Source organism: Diachasma alloeum, unplaced genomic scaffold (genome assembly GCF_001412515.2).
Source record: "Diachasma alloeum isolate Michigan unplaced genomic scaffold, Dall2.0 Dall_scaffold_00711, whole genome shotgun sequence".
Classification (NCBI taxonomy): domain Eukaryota; kingdom Metazoa; phylum Arthropoda; class Insecta; order Hymenoptera; family Braconidae; genus Diachasma; species Diachasma alloeum.
In genome coordinates this window covers 156818-176938 of record NW_021680842.1, presented here as the reverse complement: position 1 = coordinate 176938, position 20121 = coordinate 156818, and the positions used below count along the sequence as shown (strand labels likewise).

At 33.6% G+C, this 20121-nt stretch overlaps 1 protein-coding gene across 1 annotated transcript in view; it reads right to left on the bottom strand.

Moving 5' to 3' along the window:
* LOC107044310 (zinc finger protein 395) overlaps positions 1–20121 on the bottom strand; it is an 83215-nt gene that overhangs the window by 46247 nt on the left and 16847 nt on the right. The window contains exon 2 of the mRNA XM_015266137.2: positions 18226–18389. Coding sequence (XP_015121623.1) covers positions 18226–18389 — 164 coding nt within the window. The remainder of the gene's footprint in view (positions 1–18225; positions 18390–20121) is intronic.

Below are 20121 nucleotides of genomic sequence, written 5' to 3'. Positions count from 1 at the left end.
TTCTTTTTCAGTATTTTTTTCACTCCAAATCAGGGAAATGTGCGGAACGAATGAATTGTTCTCCGTTGGTCCGGTCAAATTTACTGAACGTGAGGGTAATTTATGTCTAAACTATAAATTTACCCTGCTTTCCATAAAAAACTATCCCAATGAACGTGAATGATTGCTCAATATTGCGTACAATTTTTCTGTAACGAAAAATGATTTTTTACCGAACGCGTTCGGTAAAATTTCACTTCCATTCGTTCCCATGGCCTTCAGACGGGTTTTCCGAAATTTTATTATTCTTCACTTCCCAAATTTTAATTTTTTCATATTTATCACACGCCAAAATGATCAATTTTTGCTTCTCAGATTTTCATAAATAAATTCTAAACTCTACAAAATTCACGAAAATTCTTCGGTTTCCCAAATAATTCGAGAAAAATCTGTGATCTACGGTTATCTGGAAAACTGTGAAATTTTCCGAAGAATTCAAGAAATTTAGTTTTCTAGGAAATCAATTCATAACCCTCCCCTGATTTTTCAACAATTACAAATTTTAATCAGATTATTTTTAAAAGTAAAAAAAAAGAATTAATCGAAGATTAAAAATTATTCATTGATGCTTCACTCTTCATTCTCTTCATTCTCTTAATTCTCTTTAAGTCATTATCAATATTTATAAAACATCCAGAGTATATGAAGTTTAATAAATTCGATTTCTTCATTTTCACAACAAAAAGAAAAGCGCGCGCACAGATCTAGTTAATATATAGTGCACAGAGGGATGAAGTGGAGCATTGACCCAGTTGAAGCGCCGGAGAGGACTGCTGGGGGTGTAGAGACCCAGAAATCGGGACATACAAATGGGAGACTGGGACGACCTGGATCGAGCGCTCCAATTTTGCCCGTTGCTCGACCCCTGGATAACCTGGCCAGTCGTCTACGCGTATACACATTCAACTCTGTCCCAATTTCATGGCCTATCCTCCTGCACTGCACATCCCTTGCCCCCAGAACTGCTTCCGGTGGTGAGTCATGTCGGGGGCACGATACCGCAATCAGACAGCCAAAACACTGGATGATTGATTCGATGGGATTAGATTAGAAGTCCTTGGGGCTAATTCTGGGGCAAGTGAACGCTGATGAGTTTGGAGATTCTCAGCAGATTGTTTTCCGAGTAGGGTAAACAGGCCAATTTCTGGACAATTTCAATGGAAGTACCTTTGAATATTCCAGGAATATCAAAACGAAAATTGCGCTGATTATCTCATTTTTCAACAATATTAGGCGTGTAATCAGGTGATCAATCATTTCTTTCTATTCATCGACATTTGGTAGATGAAAAACATATGGCCCAGTCGTCCAGAAATTTGGGGTTTCGGCTGCTTTCGACAATTTTTAAATTTAATTATTCTTTGTTTTGTTATTTTGACTTCAAATAAGTTTTTTCTGCTAATTGAAATATTCTGAAAGACATAGAAGCTATCGTATTCCCGATATTTAAGATTATTTTATTATTTAAACTTTGCAGGTTTAAATTTGAATCTCGATATGGAGCCGTTAGGAAAAATTTCAAAAATCAAAAAAAAAAAATGTAAAAGTTTCCTTTTGGAGAAATATTGACGAAATAATTGAAAAATTTCAATTTTTGAAAATTACGAGTATAAACATTTTCTATAAATAATTTATAAACAATTAATTTTGCACTAGAAAAAGCATTTTTTTGCAATCGTAACGAATTTATTCATATTCAGAATTTTACCAGAAATCGATTTCATCCCTAAAAAAATTAATGGAATTTCTTAAATTTTTGGAAAGTTTAAACAATTCCATTCACAGAATTATTTAAACTTTCCAAAAGTTGAAACAATTTCAATCATTTATTTATAAACAAAGATTATTTGAAAAATAATTCTATGTAAAATGTAATTTGAATAACGCGGAATATTTATTTATTTTTTTTAAATTTCTCTCACGCAATTTAATAGCCAAATTTGATGACTGAAAATTGTTGAATCTAAAGTGTGGTCTGTACCAAACTGTAAAAGATACTTGAACATTCTTAATTTTAGTCAGATAAAGTCATCTCATAACTTTGTAAATCGTTTATTCTCACAGATATTTGTCGATTTTTCCTTCCGTAAACGGGAATTTGCAAAAAAAGCGGAACAAGTCAACATAGTCAATATATTTTTGCTAATAAATTAGCATTAGCTTGCGAATGGAATTCCTACATCGCATTTTAAATTGAATTCAATGATTCATTCAATTCACCGTTAATTTTTTTTTTAAATAATTGAAAGCGTCCCTCATTTCCGTCATTTTTCACTCGATAAATTCAGATATTGAATTGAAAGAGAAATCGGTGTTCTCTTTCACTAAAAAATTCCTATCACCCTTTTTCAAATATTTAACTCCTGCTAATCTTTATATTCCACGACATATTTCTCCAAGGAGAGCCTCAGCTGTCACCGAATGCAGGCAATATTCTAATGGAATTCTGTACCCCTAATATGCACGAACGTAGAAAACGTAAAAAAACGCAAGTGCTCATAAAAAAAGAAACGCACGAGTTTCGATAGTTGAAGATAGCTCACACGTACACAATGCCACGTGCCACGACGTAGCTGCAATTGCACGTGTGTCAGTGCACGTGCCGGTTGTGAGGCGGGCGGCTTACCCGGCGTTGCAGTATCTATACGACTATGTACGCTATGACAACACTTGCACTCGACCCATTGTCCTAGTTTCTGGCTTCCCGCTCCGGGTGTCGACGCCAACCCACCCACCCACTGAGGCCAACCCCTGGACCTCGAGGGTCGAGTTAAACCCCAACCCCTTCATCCATGAAGTATCAACGTCAATGTTTTCTTTTCATTTTCGTCCATGAAATTTTTAATTCTTTGATTTACGTGAATATCTTGAAAACTGGACGTCTGGGGTGAAAAGTCGAGGAATCTTTTTCTGTGAGAAATTAAATTTCGAGGAAAAACGGGGTTTTGACAAATTTTCTTACGGATCTTTATCTGAGAATTACATGAATAATTTGGAGAGAAAATGTTTGAAGCGGTTAAAAAAATATGTATAAGGGTCTATTCGGTCCCACCAAATGTTCATTCGTTAATAGTTAACGAATGTATATTTGAGGAGCCTTGACTTTGACTTGACTTTCGCCATTCAAGTGAACCATTCGTTAACTATTAACGAATATTCATTTGGTCATCTCTACCATTCGTTAATAGTTAACGAATCTCGTTTGGAATAAATGAATCATTCTATCAGTGCACGAAGTATCAACTTCAATGTTTTCTTTTCATTTTCATTCATGAAATTTTTAATTCTTTGATTTACGCGAATATCCTGAAAACTGGGCGTGAAAAGTCGAGAGATCTTTTTCTGTGAGAAATTAAATTTCGAGGAAAAAAGGGGTTTTGACAAATTTTCTTACGGATCTTTATCTGAGAATTACATGAATAATTTGGCGAGAAAATTGAGAAACATTTTAGACACCACTAGACAATTTTGTGAAATCCTTGAGACGAATGCAATAATTAATCAGTTCAAATTTGCCCCTTTTATTTAAAAATATTTGATAAACGACTCTACAAAGGAAAATCTTAAAAAAGGTCTATAACAAGAAATAAAATAAAAATATATGAATAATTATTCAACCCATGCCAACCCCTTCATTCATGAAATTTTCAATTTTTTGATTCACATATAAATATCTAAAAAATCAATCATTTGAGACGAAAACTCAGGAGACAACGTTCGTATAAAATATTTGGAGACCTTTTCAACAGAAAATTTTATAAAATTCCCGAGAAGAATACATAATTAATTACCCCTTCATCCATGAAATTTTTAATTCTCTAATTCGCCCACAAACATCTCAAAAACCGATCACCTAAGACGAAAACTCAAGAGATAATTTTCTAATAAAATATTTGGAGACCCTTTCAATAAAAAATTTTATAAAATTCCCGAGCCCAGCTAATGAATCGATCAACAATTGCCCCCTCCCCTAAAATATTCATCAAGCCCCCACAAAGGAGCCTGTTCAAAGCTGCTTATCACAAGGACGAGCGTAAAAAAATATAAATAATTATCCCACGGTTAAACAATCTGGAAAGATTCCAAATATAGTACGGTGACCTATTTTCGTACGACGGTAACCCAAGTGTACTATTCTATATCCAACCAANAGTATCAACTTCAATGTTTTCTTTTCATTTTCATTCATGAAATTTTTAATTCTTTGATTTACGCGAATATCCTGAAAACTGGGCGTGAAAAGTCGAGAGATCTTTTTCTGTGAGAAATTAAATTTCGAGGAAAAAAGGGGTTTTGACAAATTTTCTTACGGATCTTTATCTGAGAATTACATGAATAATTTGGCGAGAAAATTGAGAAACATTTTAGACACCACTAGACAATTTTGTGAAATCCTTGAGACGAATGCAATAATTAATCAGTTCAAATTTGCCCCTTTTATTTAAAAATATTTGATAAACGACTCTACAAAGGAAAATCTTAAAAAAGGTCTATAACAAGAAATAAAATAAAAATATATGAATAATTATTCAACCCATGCCAACCCCTTCATTCATGAAATTTTCAATTTTTTGATTCACATATAAATATCTAAAAAATCAATCATTTGAGACGAAAACTCAGGAGACAACGTTCGTATAAAATATTTGGAGACCTTTTCAACAGAAAATTTTATAAAATTCCCGAGAAGAATACATAATTAATTACCCCTTCATCCATGAAATTTTTAATTCTCTAATTCGCCCACAAACATCTCAAAAACCGATCACCTAAGACGAAAACTCAAGAGATAATTTTCTAATAAAATATTTGGAGACCCTTTCAATAAAAAATTTTATAAAATTCCCGAGCCCAGCTAATGAATCGATCAACAATTGCCCCCTCCCCTAAAATATTCATCAAGCCCCCACAAAGGAGCCTGTTCAAAGCTGCTTATCACAAGGACGAGCGTAAAAAAATATAAATAATTATCCCACGGTTAAACAATCTGGAAAGATTCCAAATATAGTACGGTGACCTATTTTCGTACGACGGTAACCCAAGTGTACTATTCTATATCCAACCAAGAGAGGGGTGTAGTGATATAACGTTGAGCTGCATCGATCGACCTCGATCCGTTGGCCCAGCCTGGCACCGTTGCGACCCCATAATTTGTCACTCCTCCCACCCCCATCGCCACTCGGAACCAATCCACGCGTAGGAGCACAGTCACTCAACAGATAGAATGAAAAAGAAATGCAAAAGAAAACCAGCTGCTGAGGAAAAAAGCCGAGGCGAGAAAAATCCGACAAAAATGAGCCGAGAATATATATTTAAAAAAAAAAAAAAAAAAAAAAAAAAAAAAAAAAAAAAAAAAAAAAAAAAAAAAAAAAAAAAAAAAAAAAAAAAAAAAAAAAAAAAAAAAAAAAAAAAAAAAAAAAAAAAAAAAAAAAAAAAAAAAAAAAAAAAAAAAAAAAAAAAANCCTATATACCTACTTTTTCTCGTGATGACGATGGCAAGGCTAGTACGGAGCGTGTCTAGGTCGTAGCATTCGGGCCACTTCTTCCCCTCCCTGCCACCCACCTCCCCCCCCCCTCCCCCTCGCGCCTTTATCTACCTGGTTAAAATGCGTATATGTACATACCATACATCTCACGACGGTAAAGAGAGAGATGTTCTCTTGTCGCGTGTGTTTGTCCGTTACGCCCCGTACTTTCAAGGATATTGCCGAGTTTGGCAATGTCCGGATTGGGCTAGGTCGGTTTCACTATGTGAACATTTACGCACGTATTCAGACGGACTTTTATATTCATCAAGGACTAGTTGTGATGGACGCCTCTAGTCATACATCATTTATCACGAATTGTTTAGATTGAATTCTGGTTAACTAGAGGTGAGAATCATCAGTCGTTCCATTCGCTTTCGTATCGTTTATTGTTCTCGAGTATTCATTCAAATGCGTGACAAATGGCACTATAAATTACCATTCGCCTCCGGAAATTGGGTAAATGTGGTCTTTTACGAACGTCAAACAGACTTATCGGGGAATTGTCAATGGAAACTTCGGACGGATATTTGAATGAAGTTGAACCGAAAATCGGGCTCGATGTATCTTATCTTATGGTACACATAGGGCTTATCTTGCTTTTTTCGAATGAGTGCACCGATTTGGGTGTCGGTTAAATTACTGCGTACATTTTGAAGTGGAACGCGAAAAAATTTGAGGAGTTTCGAGCGTTTGGTACACTGTTGAAAATTTTCCGTGCGAAATTTCGGAAATTTTTATCGTGTTCAAGTTCCATTGAAATTTCAGGAAATATTGTTATTGAAAAATCAAATATTCCATTAATTTTCTGTTCATATCATCTAAAAATCAATAAAATACTTGATTTTTCAGTTCAATTATTCTATGAAAATTCTGGAAAATTTAGGGAAAAATTAGAAATCCATGTCATTTTGTTTCTGAATATTCATATTCCATTGAACATTCAATTTCAGGAAATCTTGTCACTGAAAAATTAAATATTCCATTGATTTTCTGTTTAAATGATCTAATTATCCATTTTCTAATAAGCATATGCTCAATGTATGGAGCTTCAGGAACCACCGGGAACAGGGAATACGGGACGACGAAACATGGGAGACCCCCAGTCTAGGTTTAGTATGTCTATGGTATACACAGTAACAGCTGAAGAGCAGAAACTAACCAATTTTACCAACGGATTTTTTATGTGTTTACTAGGGAATTTCGGTTTAGTATTTTCACCGTCCCTAAATCATTTTTTTTTAATGCATTTTGTAGGAGGAGTACTTAATAAAAAATCTGACTCCGTAGTCGAGTTCCCCGGAATGTTCTCTTTATGCCTGATACAAATATTCATTTTTTCGAATCGTTTTTCTAGTAGTTTCGTCCAAACACAGATATCGAAGAGTCGTGTTATGGACCGTCAAAAGCATATACCCCTACCTCTGGTTTGCCGTCGGGGGTAAAAAATCAATAATGCTTGATTTTTTAGTTCCATTATTCTAGGAAAATTCTAGAAAATTCAGGGAAAAATTGGAAATTTATGTTATTTTGTTTCTGAATATTCATATTCCACTGAAAATTCAATTTCAGGAAATCTTGTCACTGAAAAATCAAATATTCCATTGATTTTCTGTTCAAATGATCTAAAAATCAATAAAATACTTAATTTTTCAGCTCAATTATTCTGTGAAAATTCTAGAAAATCAGGAAAATTCAGGGAAAAATTGGAAATTCATGTCATTTTGTTTCTGAATATTCATCTTCCACTGAAAATTCAATTTCAGGAAATCTTGTCACTGAAAAATCGAATATTCCATTGATTTTTTGTTCAAATAATCTAAAAATCAATAAAATACTTGATTTTTCAGTTCAATTATTCTATGAAAGTTCTGGAAAATTTAGAGAAAAATAGGAAATTCATGTCATTTTGTTTCTAAATATTCATGTTCCACTGACAATTCAATGAAGTTGTGAAATTTCCATCTCGCTTCCACTTATAACTCATGAATTTTCTTGAATTCTACCTAAAACTAGAAATTTCATAACCATTCTTTCCCTAAATCGGATTCAATGTCACTCTTATGAGAATTACTATCTTATTTTCCATGAAGTTTCAAAACATTTCTACATTTCATAATTCAGTACCGAAGTGATCAGACAGTTTAAGTAGATTTTGGCTATTGGCCAGTTTTCAATAAATATCTCAAAATCTAAGGGAGATACAATGATATCTAGAGCCATGAATTCATTAAAATCAGTAACTTGGTGCTGGAAACTATAATGTTTTTCCTTTTATGCAAGAATAATCTTTTGTCATTCACAGAGAAAAAAGTTTTGATTTTCAGGAACATGCCACTGATTTTTTGAAATTTTTTCCCAATTACGCGAAATTTAGTGAGATTCTGAAATTCAGTAATTTTGTCATCAATTTTCTGTGAAATTTCAATGAAATTATCACTAATTCTCAAGGACACCATTTCTAATTTTCAGAGCAATGTCACCAATTTCGGATTCTAAAATTAATCTACTCATGTTTATTAATCCTTTGTCATTCATTGAATGTATTCCTAATTACGTGAAATTTAGTGATTGCAAAATTCAGAAATTCAGTGATTTTCAGTGAAATTATTACTAATTCTCAAATACACCGTCTGTAATTTTCAGAGCAATGTCACTAATTTTCATTCCTCAAAAAACAGTAGCATGTCCCTGGAAACCATCAACATATCTCTGAAAATCCCAACTTTTTCCTGTCTCTCTTTTCCAAAGTCAAAAAGATTTCAAAGTAGTTCTCTGGAACAGCTTTCAAAAGCAGAAACCCCAAAAACTTTGGCATTCACCATTTCTCCTTGAAACTTTTGTATGCACCACCTTTCGTCGCAAACAGACAGCATAAAAATTCCTGAAATCCAGTACAAGAATTCCCCGAGAATTTGGAAATCTCCAACTCGTAGAATTTGGGTCGTATACTTTCAGCGCCCGCGCGAGAACCCGGAACGCGGCCTTAGCCCCGTTGTTTGTTCGCAATCATGACGCGTGCAGTGTATATATACGTATGTGCAACATTACATTGCGAAATACATACGTAGAATATGCCAATTGCACGTTTAAACATTCGCCACGTTGTACACATTTAAAAATCCCCCGTATTTATTATTTATTATTCGTTTTACAAGCTCTGCAAGCCCTTCTCGGTAATGAGAATGAGTGAGAGAGTGAGTGAGTGAGTGAGTGAGAGAGAGAGAGAGAGAGAGAGAGAGAGAGAGAGAGAGAGAGAGAGAGAAATGGAATTTTATAGGAGGTTGTGGGTGTGGGGCGGTGCCAGGCATTCCACGAGGGTTGCGGAGGCGACGCTGGATGAATATATATAGACATCTACCCAACTTCGTGGTCGTACTGCACCTGACCCATATAGCTCGCCGCTATTGATCGACCCAATTCCACAAAGCCGGCCGGTATGTTGTACTTTCAGCTCTTGTCTATACAACGCCTTCTATCGAATCGAAGAGGTTGACTGTTATTGTGCTGAGCTGATGTTACAAAACTCTTGTCACACCGTGTAGTGACACACATTTTTATTTTCTCTCAAATTGTGATGAAATTTACAGAGATATTCGCATTAATGTCATTGCAATTGAGCAAATAACATTGAGTAAATCAGTAGCGAAGTGGTACACTGGTGGAAATTTTTTGAAGTTTCGTGGAAGATGTTGCAGTAAATCTCATGAGTGACATTGAATGGAATTTAAGCAGCGATGCCCATCGATATTAAATTTCGTCAATATGACAGGGATTTGTTGGGTTAAAAGGATGATGAATTAAATATTTGATAATATGGAACTTTAAATTTTTCGTTAAGGTCCGGGTGTACTATGTTTCGAACGTTATCTCGATGTTTTTTTTCATCTTTCGTCATCTGAAGTTGTCAATTGAGTCCTGCATCAGTTCGTCAGTTCAAAAGACGTCGATTAATTTTAGAACAGGGGAAATCATTAAATTATGAACGAGCCTGTTCTTAAGCCGTTTTACTGCTTCGCTCTTGGAATAATAGACAGAGAAAAAAGTCTTAGTTGCGAGGATCAAGCTTTTGATTTTGAGAAACTCATGGCTCTAGGAGTCATTATACTGAGAATACTTCCTCAAATTTAGAATTTTTTTTTTCATTCAGACTAAAAAGTCTCGTTTTTCCAACGGTTGGATTTCTAAACTGAGAAAATCCAGGAGTAATAGAACATTAATTCAAAATGAATTGTAAGTTCTCAAATTAAAAGCTGCCGAATTTTTGAACTGATGAGATTCTACAGCAATTGAATATTAATTGAACATTAATTGTGAGTTCATGGTCAGTTCAAAAGAGGTTGATTAATTTTAGAACAGGAGAAATCATTAAATTAAGAACGAGCGTGTTCTTAAGCCGTTTTACTGCTTCGCTCTTGGAATAATAGACAGAGAAAAAAGTTCTTAGTTTCGAGGATCAAGCTTTTGATTTTGAGAAACTCATGGCTCTAGGAGTCATTATACTGAGAATACTTCCTCAAATTTAAAATTTTTTTTTTCATTCAGACTAAAAAGTCTCGTTTTTCCAACGGTTGGATTTCTAAACTGAGAAAATCCAGGAGCAATAGAACATTACTTCAAAATGAATTGTAAGTTCTCAAATTAAAAGCTGCCGAATTTTTGAACTGATGAGATTCTACAGCAATTGAATATTAATTGAACATTAATTGTGAGTTCATGGTCAGTTCAAAAGAGGTTGATTAATTTTAGAACAGGGGAAATCATTAAATTAAGAACGAGCGTGTTCTTAAGCCGTTTTACTGCTTCGCTCTTGGAATAATAGACAGAGAAAAAAGTTCTTAGTTTCAAGGATCAAGCTTTTGATTTTTAGAAACTCATGGCTCTAGGAGTCATTATACTGAGAATACTTCTTCAAATTTAGAATTTTTTTTTTCATTCAGACTAAAAAGTCTCGTTTTTCCAACGGTTGGATTTCTAAACTGAGAAAATCCAGGAGTAATAGAACATTANCTCTTGGAATAATAGACAGAGAAAAAAGTTCTTAGTTTCGAGGATCAAGCTTTTGATTTTGAGGAACTCTTGGCTCTAGGAGGCATGATACATCTTCAAAATTTCATCTAAAAGACCTAGTTTTTCCAACCGCTGGATTTCTAAACTGATAAAATTCAAAAGTAATTGAACATTAATTATAAGTTTTCAAATTAAGAACTGTGGAATTTCTTAACTGATAAGATTCTACAGTAGTTGAATTTTAATTCAATATTAATTTTGAGTTCATGGTCAGTTATGAATGTGTAGATTAATTGTAGAACAGGAAAAATTATTCAATTAAGAACGAGTGTGTTCTTAAACTATTTTAGTGCTTCTGTCCCGAGATAATAAACAGAGAAAAAAATTTTAGTGTCGAGAATGAAGCTTCTGACTTTGAGGAACTCATGGCTCTAGGAGGAATTGTACTGAAAATGCTTTTTCAAATTCAGGAGAAAAATATTCAAAATTTAGTCAAAAAATCATTGTTTTTCCAGCGGTTGAATTTTTAAACTGATAAAATTCAGGTGTATTTGAACATTAATTGGACATTAATTATAAGTTCTCAAATTAAGAACTGATAAGATATTTTACAATAATTGAACATTAACTATAAGTTTGGAAATTAAGAACTGTCGGATTTTTCAACTGATAAGATCCTACAGTAATTGAAAATTAATTCAACATTAATTATAAGTTCTCAAACTACGACCTGTCGGATTTCTCCAGAGATTTAAACAGAAACTGAACAAATATCGTCATTAGAAGGAGAAACATGGCAATTTTCAAAACGTGATATGCTAAAATCGCTACACTATCGCTTATAATAATTGATATAATCGATGAAATAGATAATATGGAGTCTCAATTTGAAGAACTCGATGAGACCTTGAAATCTCCATTTGATATATCTCCGCCAGTCAAGTCTAAAGCCTCCAAAATGGCAAAAACAGTCATTTCCGAGGTGTCATATGAGTTAAAAATCTACAATAACTTACTTGAAAATTGAATTAAATCAGAATTTTCATAGACCATTTTGAAGAACAGTAAATGCTCTTTAAAATGATATGTAGATATATCCCTGCCTATTCCACTTAGGAGCATCGAAAAATCCAACTAAAGTTAATTTTCCAAGTGAAACATGAAAATTCAATTTTCGTCTAAAACTCTCATAAGTTAATGAAAAATTTAGCGCAATTTGGCAAATCAGGTGTCAATTTGGGCTATTGGAATGCGATTTATTATACATTGAAGATCGATTATATATGTCTAAAAATGAATAATTAGTGCAAAAAAATTAATTGTTTGTCGTTCGTTTGCCCTGCAGACGCCTAAAATGTTAAAAATAGTCCAGGGCCTCCAATTTTTCAGCTACAGAGGTTTTTTTTTTCAAAAGTGTTGAAAAAATATGTGCAATAACAATTACGAATTATTTTTTCGAAATTCAACACCTACACAGCTAATTTCGTTATTTTTTTAAATAAAAAATTGCACCAGTCGTGTAAAATAGCCTGAAAAATGGTTCTGAAAGAATCGAGAATATATTTTTAATATTTTAAGGATAATTCAGTAGCAAAGTGGTCAAACGGTTTAAGTCAAGTTTGGCTATTGGCCAGTTTTCAATGAATATCTCGAAATCTAAGGAAGATAGCAAAATTTTTTCCATGACCTTTTTAGTAGCGCTCAATTCGCTCTACAAAAAAGGTTATTATGAAAATTTCGCTATCTCCCTTAAATTCGGGAATATTTCCGGAAAACCCAATTTTTCTGCCGATTTTCCATGAATGGTGCAAATTTTTATTTTAAACAAAACAAAATTAGCTGTATAGGAGTCGAATTTAAGAAAACTAATTCGTAATTATTATTGCGCACATTTTTTCAAACATTTTGAAAAAAAACGAAATCTCTGTAGCCCAAAAATTGGAGGCCCCGGACTTTTTTCGACATTTTTAGAGCATGGGGGGAAACGAACAATAGACCATTTTGTTACACTACTTATTCGTTTTCAGACATCTATAATCGATCTTCAATATATGAGAAATCTCACTCCAATCGCCCGCGACTTTTAAAACTCGCTTGTCTATTTGTTGTAAAAATGAAAAAATCGAATTTATTAAATTTCATAGACTCATAGATGTTTTATAAATATTGATAATGACTTAAAGAGAATTAAGAGAAGGAAGAGTGAAACATCAATGAATAATTTTTAATCTTCGATTAATTCCTTTTTTTACGTTTTAAAATAATCTGATTAAAATCTGTAATGGTTGAAAAATGAGGGGAGGGTTATAAATTGATTTCCTAGAAAACTGAAAAAAGTTCTTGAATTCTTCGGAAAATTTCACAATTTTCTAGATAATCGTAAATTTTCAAAAAATTTTCTCGAATTATTTGGGAAACCGAAGAATTTTCATGAATTTGTAGAGTTTAGAATTTATGTATGAAAATCTGAGAAGCAAGAATTGATAATTTTTGCGTATGATAAATATGAAAAAACTAAAATTTGAGAAGTGCAGAATACTTTGCGAGTTAAAAAAAAATTTAGAAATACTGTTTTTTTCTCATGATCAACCAGAAAATTTAGATATATTTTGATATAAAGACAAAGTTCACACATGAAAAAATGAAAAATGTGATGCAGAAATTTTCGTTGGAATCTGAAGTATTTGAAAATCCCGGGGATTTTTTTCAGCGACTACTTCACGTGACTCATTGACCAATCAAAATTGCGGATTAGCGGTCAGGCAGTTTCGAGATATTTCGATATAAAACAACTTCACGTTTCTTTCATCTTCAGTAAATAGGATTTTATCTTTAGTAAATAGGATAGTAAACTCCCCTTAATGAAGATGCAACAACTATTCCCAATCTTGAAGTCTCAAAATTTCGCGACTGCTCTATTCAACGTTAATTTCATGAAGTTAAATTCCTTTAGTTAATCCGCGCGGTTGGGACAGGTCAAGTCACCTCAGGGATTCCCAGGTGTCCCCTGGAGTTGTCTCAGGTAACCGCGCCAACTTGCCACCAAAGATCAACCGTCCGTTCTTTCTCTTCCTCCTCCGTGCCCCCTTCTCTCAACATTATTTCCTGACAAAAGAGCACAGGACCAAGTCCATTGTCATACCGCTCGCATAAACGAAATTGCTGCCCTCTCCTGCATTTATTCTTCCCCTACTCCAAAGGCTCAATGCATTTGGGCGAAGCAGGTGTGTGACAAGGAGAAGCAAAGAGCCTCTTCCCTAATACCCACCACACATTTTTGAGGAAAAAAAAACCGTGGAGGGTGAAGTTTGTAAAAGCCGTCAGACATAGCCATCTCCACTCGACCCAGCACCGCACCCCCCTGACGGCCTTATTCCCTAGCTCCCCTCCTTTTACCTGGCAACAGTGTGAAGCCGGCGAGAGCCAGGGGACGTTCGAAACTCCGTGGAGTTTACCATCAGAGATAGCCAAATTTGTAATATTTTATTTCAGATACTTTTGTAGCCCTCAATTAGATAACATCGCTCTTGAAATTTTTTGAGTACTTAAAGTAGCTCTACCCTTCGGCTGGGCTACGCTGTAGTTTTGGGTATTTTAAGTTTTCAAATTTTTCAACTAAATTGCATGGAAAAAATTTTAAAAATTCATACCCAGTCAGTATTATCTAAATTAAATTTCGCAAAATACTGACATTTTTTCAATCATTTCCCTCTTATGAATAAATACCAAAACTTGTTCGCAAAACGGTGGATTATTTTTTGAGGTGTCACAAAAATTCCTGATTTTTTCACATCTAATGAGAAAAAACCAGATTTTAATCTTTGATTACAATAGAAATGTTGATTTTCACATAAGACACTGGGTTTAATCCTGATTTTTAAACTTTTCTTCTTTGAAAAACCACGACGATAATTAAATTGACAAAAAAATTAGAATTCCGAATCTAATTGAGTTTTCTGCAATTTTTTTGCAGTTTTCAATAATCTTTGAATTTACTGTAAGGGTAGACCTATTTTAACCCTAGATTGGTCATCATATGAGGGGAAATGCCGCAGCCCGTCGTTTTTCTTTAATTGCCATTGAATGGCTGATCGGAAAAAGTCCAAAAGATTTGACTTTTCCAATTAAAGTATCTAAAAAATTAGAGTAGTTTCAGAACAACATAATTCTCGAAATTCCTGAAGAAAACTATTTTTTTCTCACAGAGGAATTATTTTTTCCCATGTTGAATGAAAATGCCTGTTACGCGACGTTGCCGGAAACTCGCTAAACGCGCCCGGGCAGTGTAGAGTGAATTTGGCAACGTTCGGGCCTAAATAACACGGTGGCACTTCCCCGCGGACGTGACCAAAGTCGTTAGGTCGCGTAGGGTGACCAGACTAGGGTTAAGTATCATCAATTCAAACATTAAAATTCTCAACTATTTTATCAATCAATAATTTGAGGTAGGAAGACTGACGATTACTTCATTGTTAAAAAAATTTAACTGAATTTTTTAGAAAATGACACTGAATTCAATTTAACGGAAAAAAGTCTATGAAATTTCCAGTTTCCCTGAAAATTCAAGGAAATTCCTGATTTTTCAGTGGAAGAACCATGAAGATTCCGAAATTTCCATGAATTTTCAATGTAAACATGATAATTCAATAAGAAATTGCTCTGAAATTTCAAAAAATTGAAAATTCAAGGACATTTTTGCTTGATTTTTCCTCATTTCTATTAATTTTCATGGAATAATTTAACTAAAATTTGAAACTTCCATGAATTTTCAATGGTAAAATTCCCTGAAATTTCAATGAAACCGTCACTTGTTCCATATTTCAAGACTAAAGCCTGGGACCTTCAGTGAAAAATTTTTAACAGTGTTGTGTAATCGAAAATCCCCTTTCAAGAAATTTGAATTATTCACTTAGTAGTAAATTTACAGTTTCATATCAACAAATTTTAAATATATCATTAAATATATCATTAAAATATATCATTTAAATATATCATTATTCGTAAAAAAATCGGATTATTAATATTATATTATTTAAAAAATTGAATCAACATATTTTAAACCTTCAATAATGTAAGGGTCAAATCCTTGTAATATTACAGAAATTTAATATGGATGGGGATCCCTATTTACCATCATATACCTACGATACCCTCTAAATCCAGAGATTTCTCTGCTCTTTTGTTGGCTCATCCTCTGCGCATTCCTCAAAATGCACTCTTCAGGAATTTCATTCTAGAACGTAGTGGTAAGTGGAGATCGCGTGTCCAAACATTTTAAACAAATCATTCAGAGAATATCTGTGGAAGTGGTTTAATCGGAAATATTGAAGTATAAAAAAAGCTTCGTGAAAGATTTTTATGAATTCGCTCCCAGATATGTCGAAAGTAATCAATAGCGATGTCATTTCATGTTGCTAGGGCCGAAAACCGCGAGGCGGTTCACGAGAGGGCGATGTCAATTCGATTTGGGGGGACAAAAATTATTGAGTTTCGAATTTCAATGGAAATTCAATGGAGTTCGGAATTTTGAGCAGCAGAAGGATGAAAATTTCGGAACTTGCTTGAAATTTGAATGGAATCATGAAAATTGAGTGCCAAATTACCCAGAATTTTCTATTAATTGAAAATTGATGAATAAATTGACCTGAATTGTTCTGATTTTCATTAAATTTAATGGTTTAATTGACCTGAAATTTATTATTTCCATTTATATTTTCATCAAGTTGTGAATTTTCAATTATGAAATTCCTTAGAATTTCAGTGGAACTGAACTCGACCGGAAATTTAAACAATTTTTTTTTCAACATCTACTTGAATTTCCAATAAAAACATCAGTATTCAATACCAATTTACATTAATTTCACAATTAATTGGAAATTCAACTGATTTCCATTCAATTTCATAAAATAATTTAACGAAAATTTACTGTTTCTATTGATTGTTTCATCAAATTGGAAATTTCAATTATGAAGTTCCTTGAAATTTGAGTGGAACTGTCACTTGATAAAAATTCAAGAATACAGTTGCTTGAATTGTCTCGATTTCTCTTCATTTCCATGGACTAATTGAACTGACATATTCATCTGAAATTTCAGTAGAACTGGAAATTTCCGCCACAAATTTTCAGTACTATATATGAATTTTCACTAAAATCATAAATACTCAATTAATTAAAAATTCAAGATTATATTCAATTGGAATTTACTGACTTCTATTAATTGTCATGGAATAATTTAACTGAAATCTAAAGTTTCTACTGATTTTCTCATGAAATTGAAAATTTCTAATGACTAAATTCCTTGAAATTTCAGTGAACCTGTCGCTTGATAAAAATTTCTACAAAATTTCATCCAGTAATTTCTAACCGCGCGGGAATTTTTTTTTTCAGGATGAATTAGAGAATAAAAAATTTGTTAATTGCCAGCATGAACTGCGTAGCAGGTGCACCCACACTATTGTAAATTTTTGGCTGAAATTTCTGCTATATTTTTCGGACATTTTCATCACATTTTAGTTCCACTGAAAATTCAAGGAAATTTGTTATTGAAAAATCCGAATTTCATGTAAAAATCAATGAGAACTGCAACTTTCAGTTCAATTGTTCTCTGAAAATCAGTAGAAATCAGAAAAATTTAGGTAAATATATTCTTGAATTTTCAGATAATTGAAAAAATAACAAGGAAAACAAGAATAACAAGGACAAATTTCAATGACGAAATTCCTTAAAATGAAATTCAAGGAATTTCGTAAACATTAATGAGAGCTGTAAATTTCAACTCAGCTACTCCCTGTAAATCAGTAGAAATCAGGAAAATTCGACTAAATATATTCTTGATTTATCAATTAATTGAAAGTTCACCGTAATTTAGCACTGAATATTCATGATTTCACTAAAATTCGTAATGGGTTGAGGAATTCTATCTCAATGCTGTTTGAAATGAGAAATTTCATTGGATTATCAGTGAAATCTAAAATATCATGATATTTTTTCCCTTAAATCCAAGTCAATGTCACTCTCCTGAAAATTACCAGCCGACTGTTCGTGAAATAATTTTTTTTTTAACAGTGCACATTAAATCTAATATGACTACAATCTTTCGTTGTTTTCCATTCTCCTGATCCAAAAAAATTCACCTTTCTAAGGATAAACATTCTGAGGAAAAAGAAAAACGTTAGGGAAATGAAAGCCTTACCCAGGTGCGTGTGATAAATTTTCAATGATGAAATTCAGAATTTCATGCAAAAATCAACGAGAACTGTGAATTTCAGCTCAATTCAGGTAAATATAGTCTTGAATTTTCAATTAATTGAAAATTTGTCGTAATTCAGCACTGAATATTCATGATTTCACTGAAATTTCAAATTAAAAGAAGAATTCAAATCTCAATGTTCAAAAATGAGAACTTTCATTGAATTTTCAGTGAAATCTGAAATATCATGATTTCCTCCCTTAAATCCCATTCAATGTCACTCTCCTAGAAATTACTAGTCGATTGTCCATGAAATTTCAGTTTTTTTCAACAGTAAACATCAAGTCCAATGTGACTACAATCTTTCGTTATTTTCCCTTCTCCCGATAAAAAAAAATTCACCTTTCTAAGGATAAACACTCTGAAGAAAAAGAAAAACGTTAGTGAAATGAAAGCCTTACCCAGGTACGTGTGGTACATCGATAGAGTGCGACGTAACGCGTTTACGATCACTAGTCATATCAGCCATCCTCGCAAAATCTGTTTTCTGATCAGCCAATCGTGCACTCTTGCGAGACTCCAACAGACGTACTTCTTCTATACGTTTTGTCAGACTCACCGGACCCTGCAACACCAAAACAATTCCATGATTTTTTTTTTCAAATACCATTCTCCAAGTACGTCATTAAGTAATTAATCATTAATGATAAATCCGAATTTATGGGTTTGGCTCTGGTTCGATGAGTTTGTTGATATCTTTGGTTGAATTGGAGGCGTATAGTGGGGTGAAGGGGAAATGGGCAATGAAATTGAAAGGATTATAATGAAAACATGTGGTATAGGAGACAGTATTTATGGTGAAAAGAAGGCCACAGTAGCAACAGCAAACTTTCACCGACTTTCAAATTTCCCCGGTATGTTGAACCGCGATAGAGCATGTGGATTTAATGTTGAGGTAATGGGAACTGCGGTCTTATCTACCAAATGCATAAGAATTTATCATGAGTTGTTGGCTCAACTTCCAAATGAATTTGTGAATATCTTCCAGAGCTCGAGGCTTAGATCCTTCGTTGCAAATTTCCTCTACTTGGTAGAAATCTGCAGATTTTTTCCTCTGAACCCATCAGCTTTACAGATTTTCGCTGGAGAATGTCTTGGAAATTTCATTCATTAGTTTCGATTTTCATGAGATACAGATCATCTACCTTTCACACGTAAAACATCCTCTCACCTTCACAAAACTTTGATTTATCTGCTTTCACTTGATCGAAGCCAGTGATTTTCCCCAGGAAAAAGAAAAATGTTTGGAAATATAAACAGGAACAAGTGGAAAATTGCTTTTGTCAGAGCATAGTCAATATATTTTTGCTAATAAATGAGCCATTTGCTACCGAATGGAATTTTTATGACAATGTATTTTTAACTGAACTCAATGATTCATTGAATTCCGGTAATATCACTCTTAATCACCCAACTTATTCTCATTTAATTCATCATTTGAACAACTCATGATGAATTTAATTTTCTTCGATAAATGTCGATTGAACGTTACAATGGGTATCAGATGTTTTCCTTTTCGCATAATCTTTGAGTTATCCTTGATTCTTTGGATTGATTTAACATTGCCCCAACGTTGGCCGCCAACATTGCATCGACATTGTCCCAACGTTGATAGTCAAAATTATCTCAACGTTAACAGTTAACATTGGCCCAACGTTAGCATTCAACGTTGTCCCAACGTTGATAGCCAACATTACCTCAACGTTAATACAGTGGATTCTGGTTAGAGGCACATTGGTTAGTGTCGAACTTCCCCTCAATTTTTTTGTCTCGCCACTCGAGCGCTTCCCCCACTCTGTCCCCACGCTAGCCGTAGAGTAAACACTCCAATATTTTCTTCAAATTGCTATTGCCTTCCGATTCCAGTAAAGACTAAAAATAAAATATTCTGCATTTGAATTGTCGATCAAAAAATTTAGTCCACTTCTGGCTGTCATGGGGGGAGGATCTCGTTTTGTTGGCATAAAATTAATTCGAAATTGGATTAAATCAAATAATGAAGGGAGGTAAAGAAAACGACTGTAACATTTTTGATTCACATGGTTCGTTAACTCCAGAAGAAATATCTGTTCTATGGAATGTTAGGTACAAAGCTTCTGTGATCAAATATAGTCAATGAAATTGAAAATATTGATAATAAAAAAATCGTCTGAATCTATATGAATATTGCTATTATAGTTGAAACTGTGAACTAAAGTTTATCATTAAAATAAAGTGTTGAATTGAGAGAGAAAAGAAATAGTATTTTTCATTTTATCGTTCCCAGTTCTCGGAAGTCGGGCTCGGCGTGAGCGCGT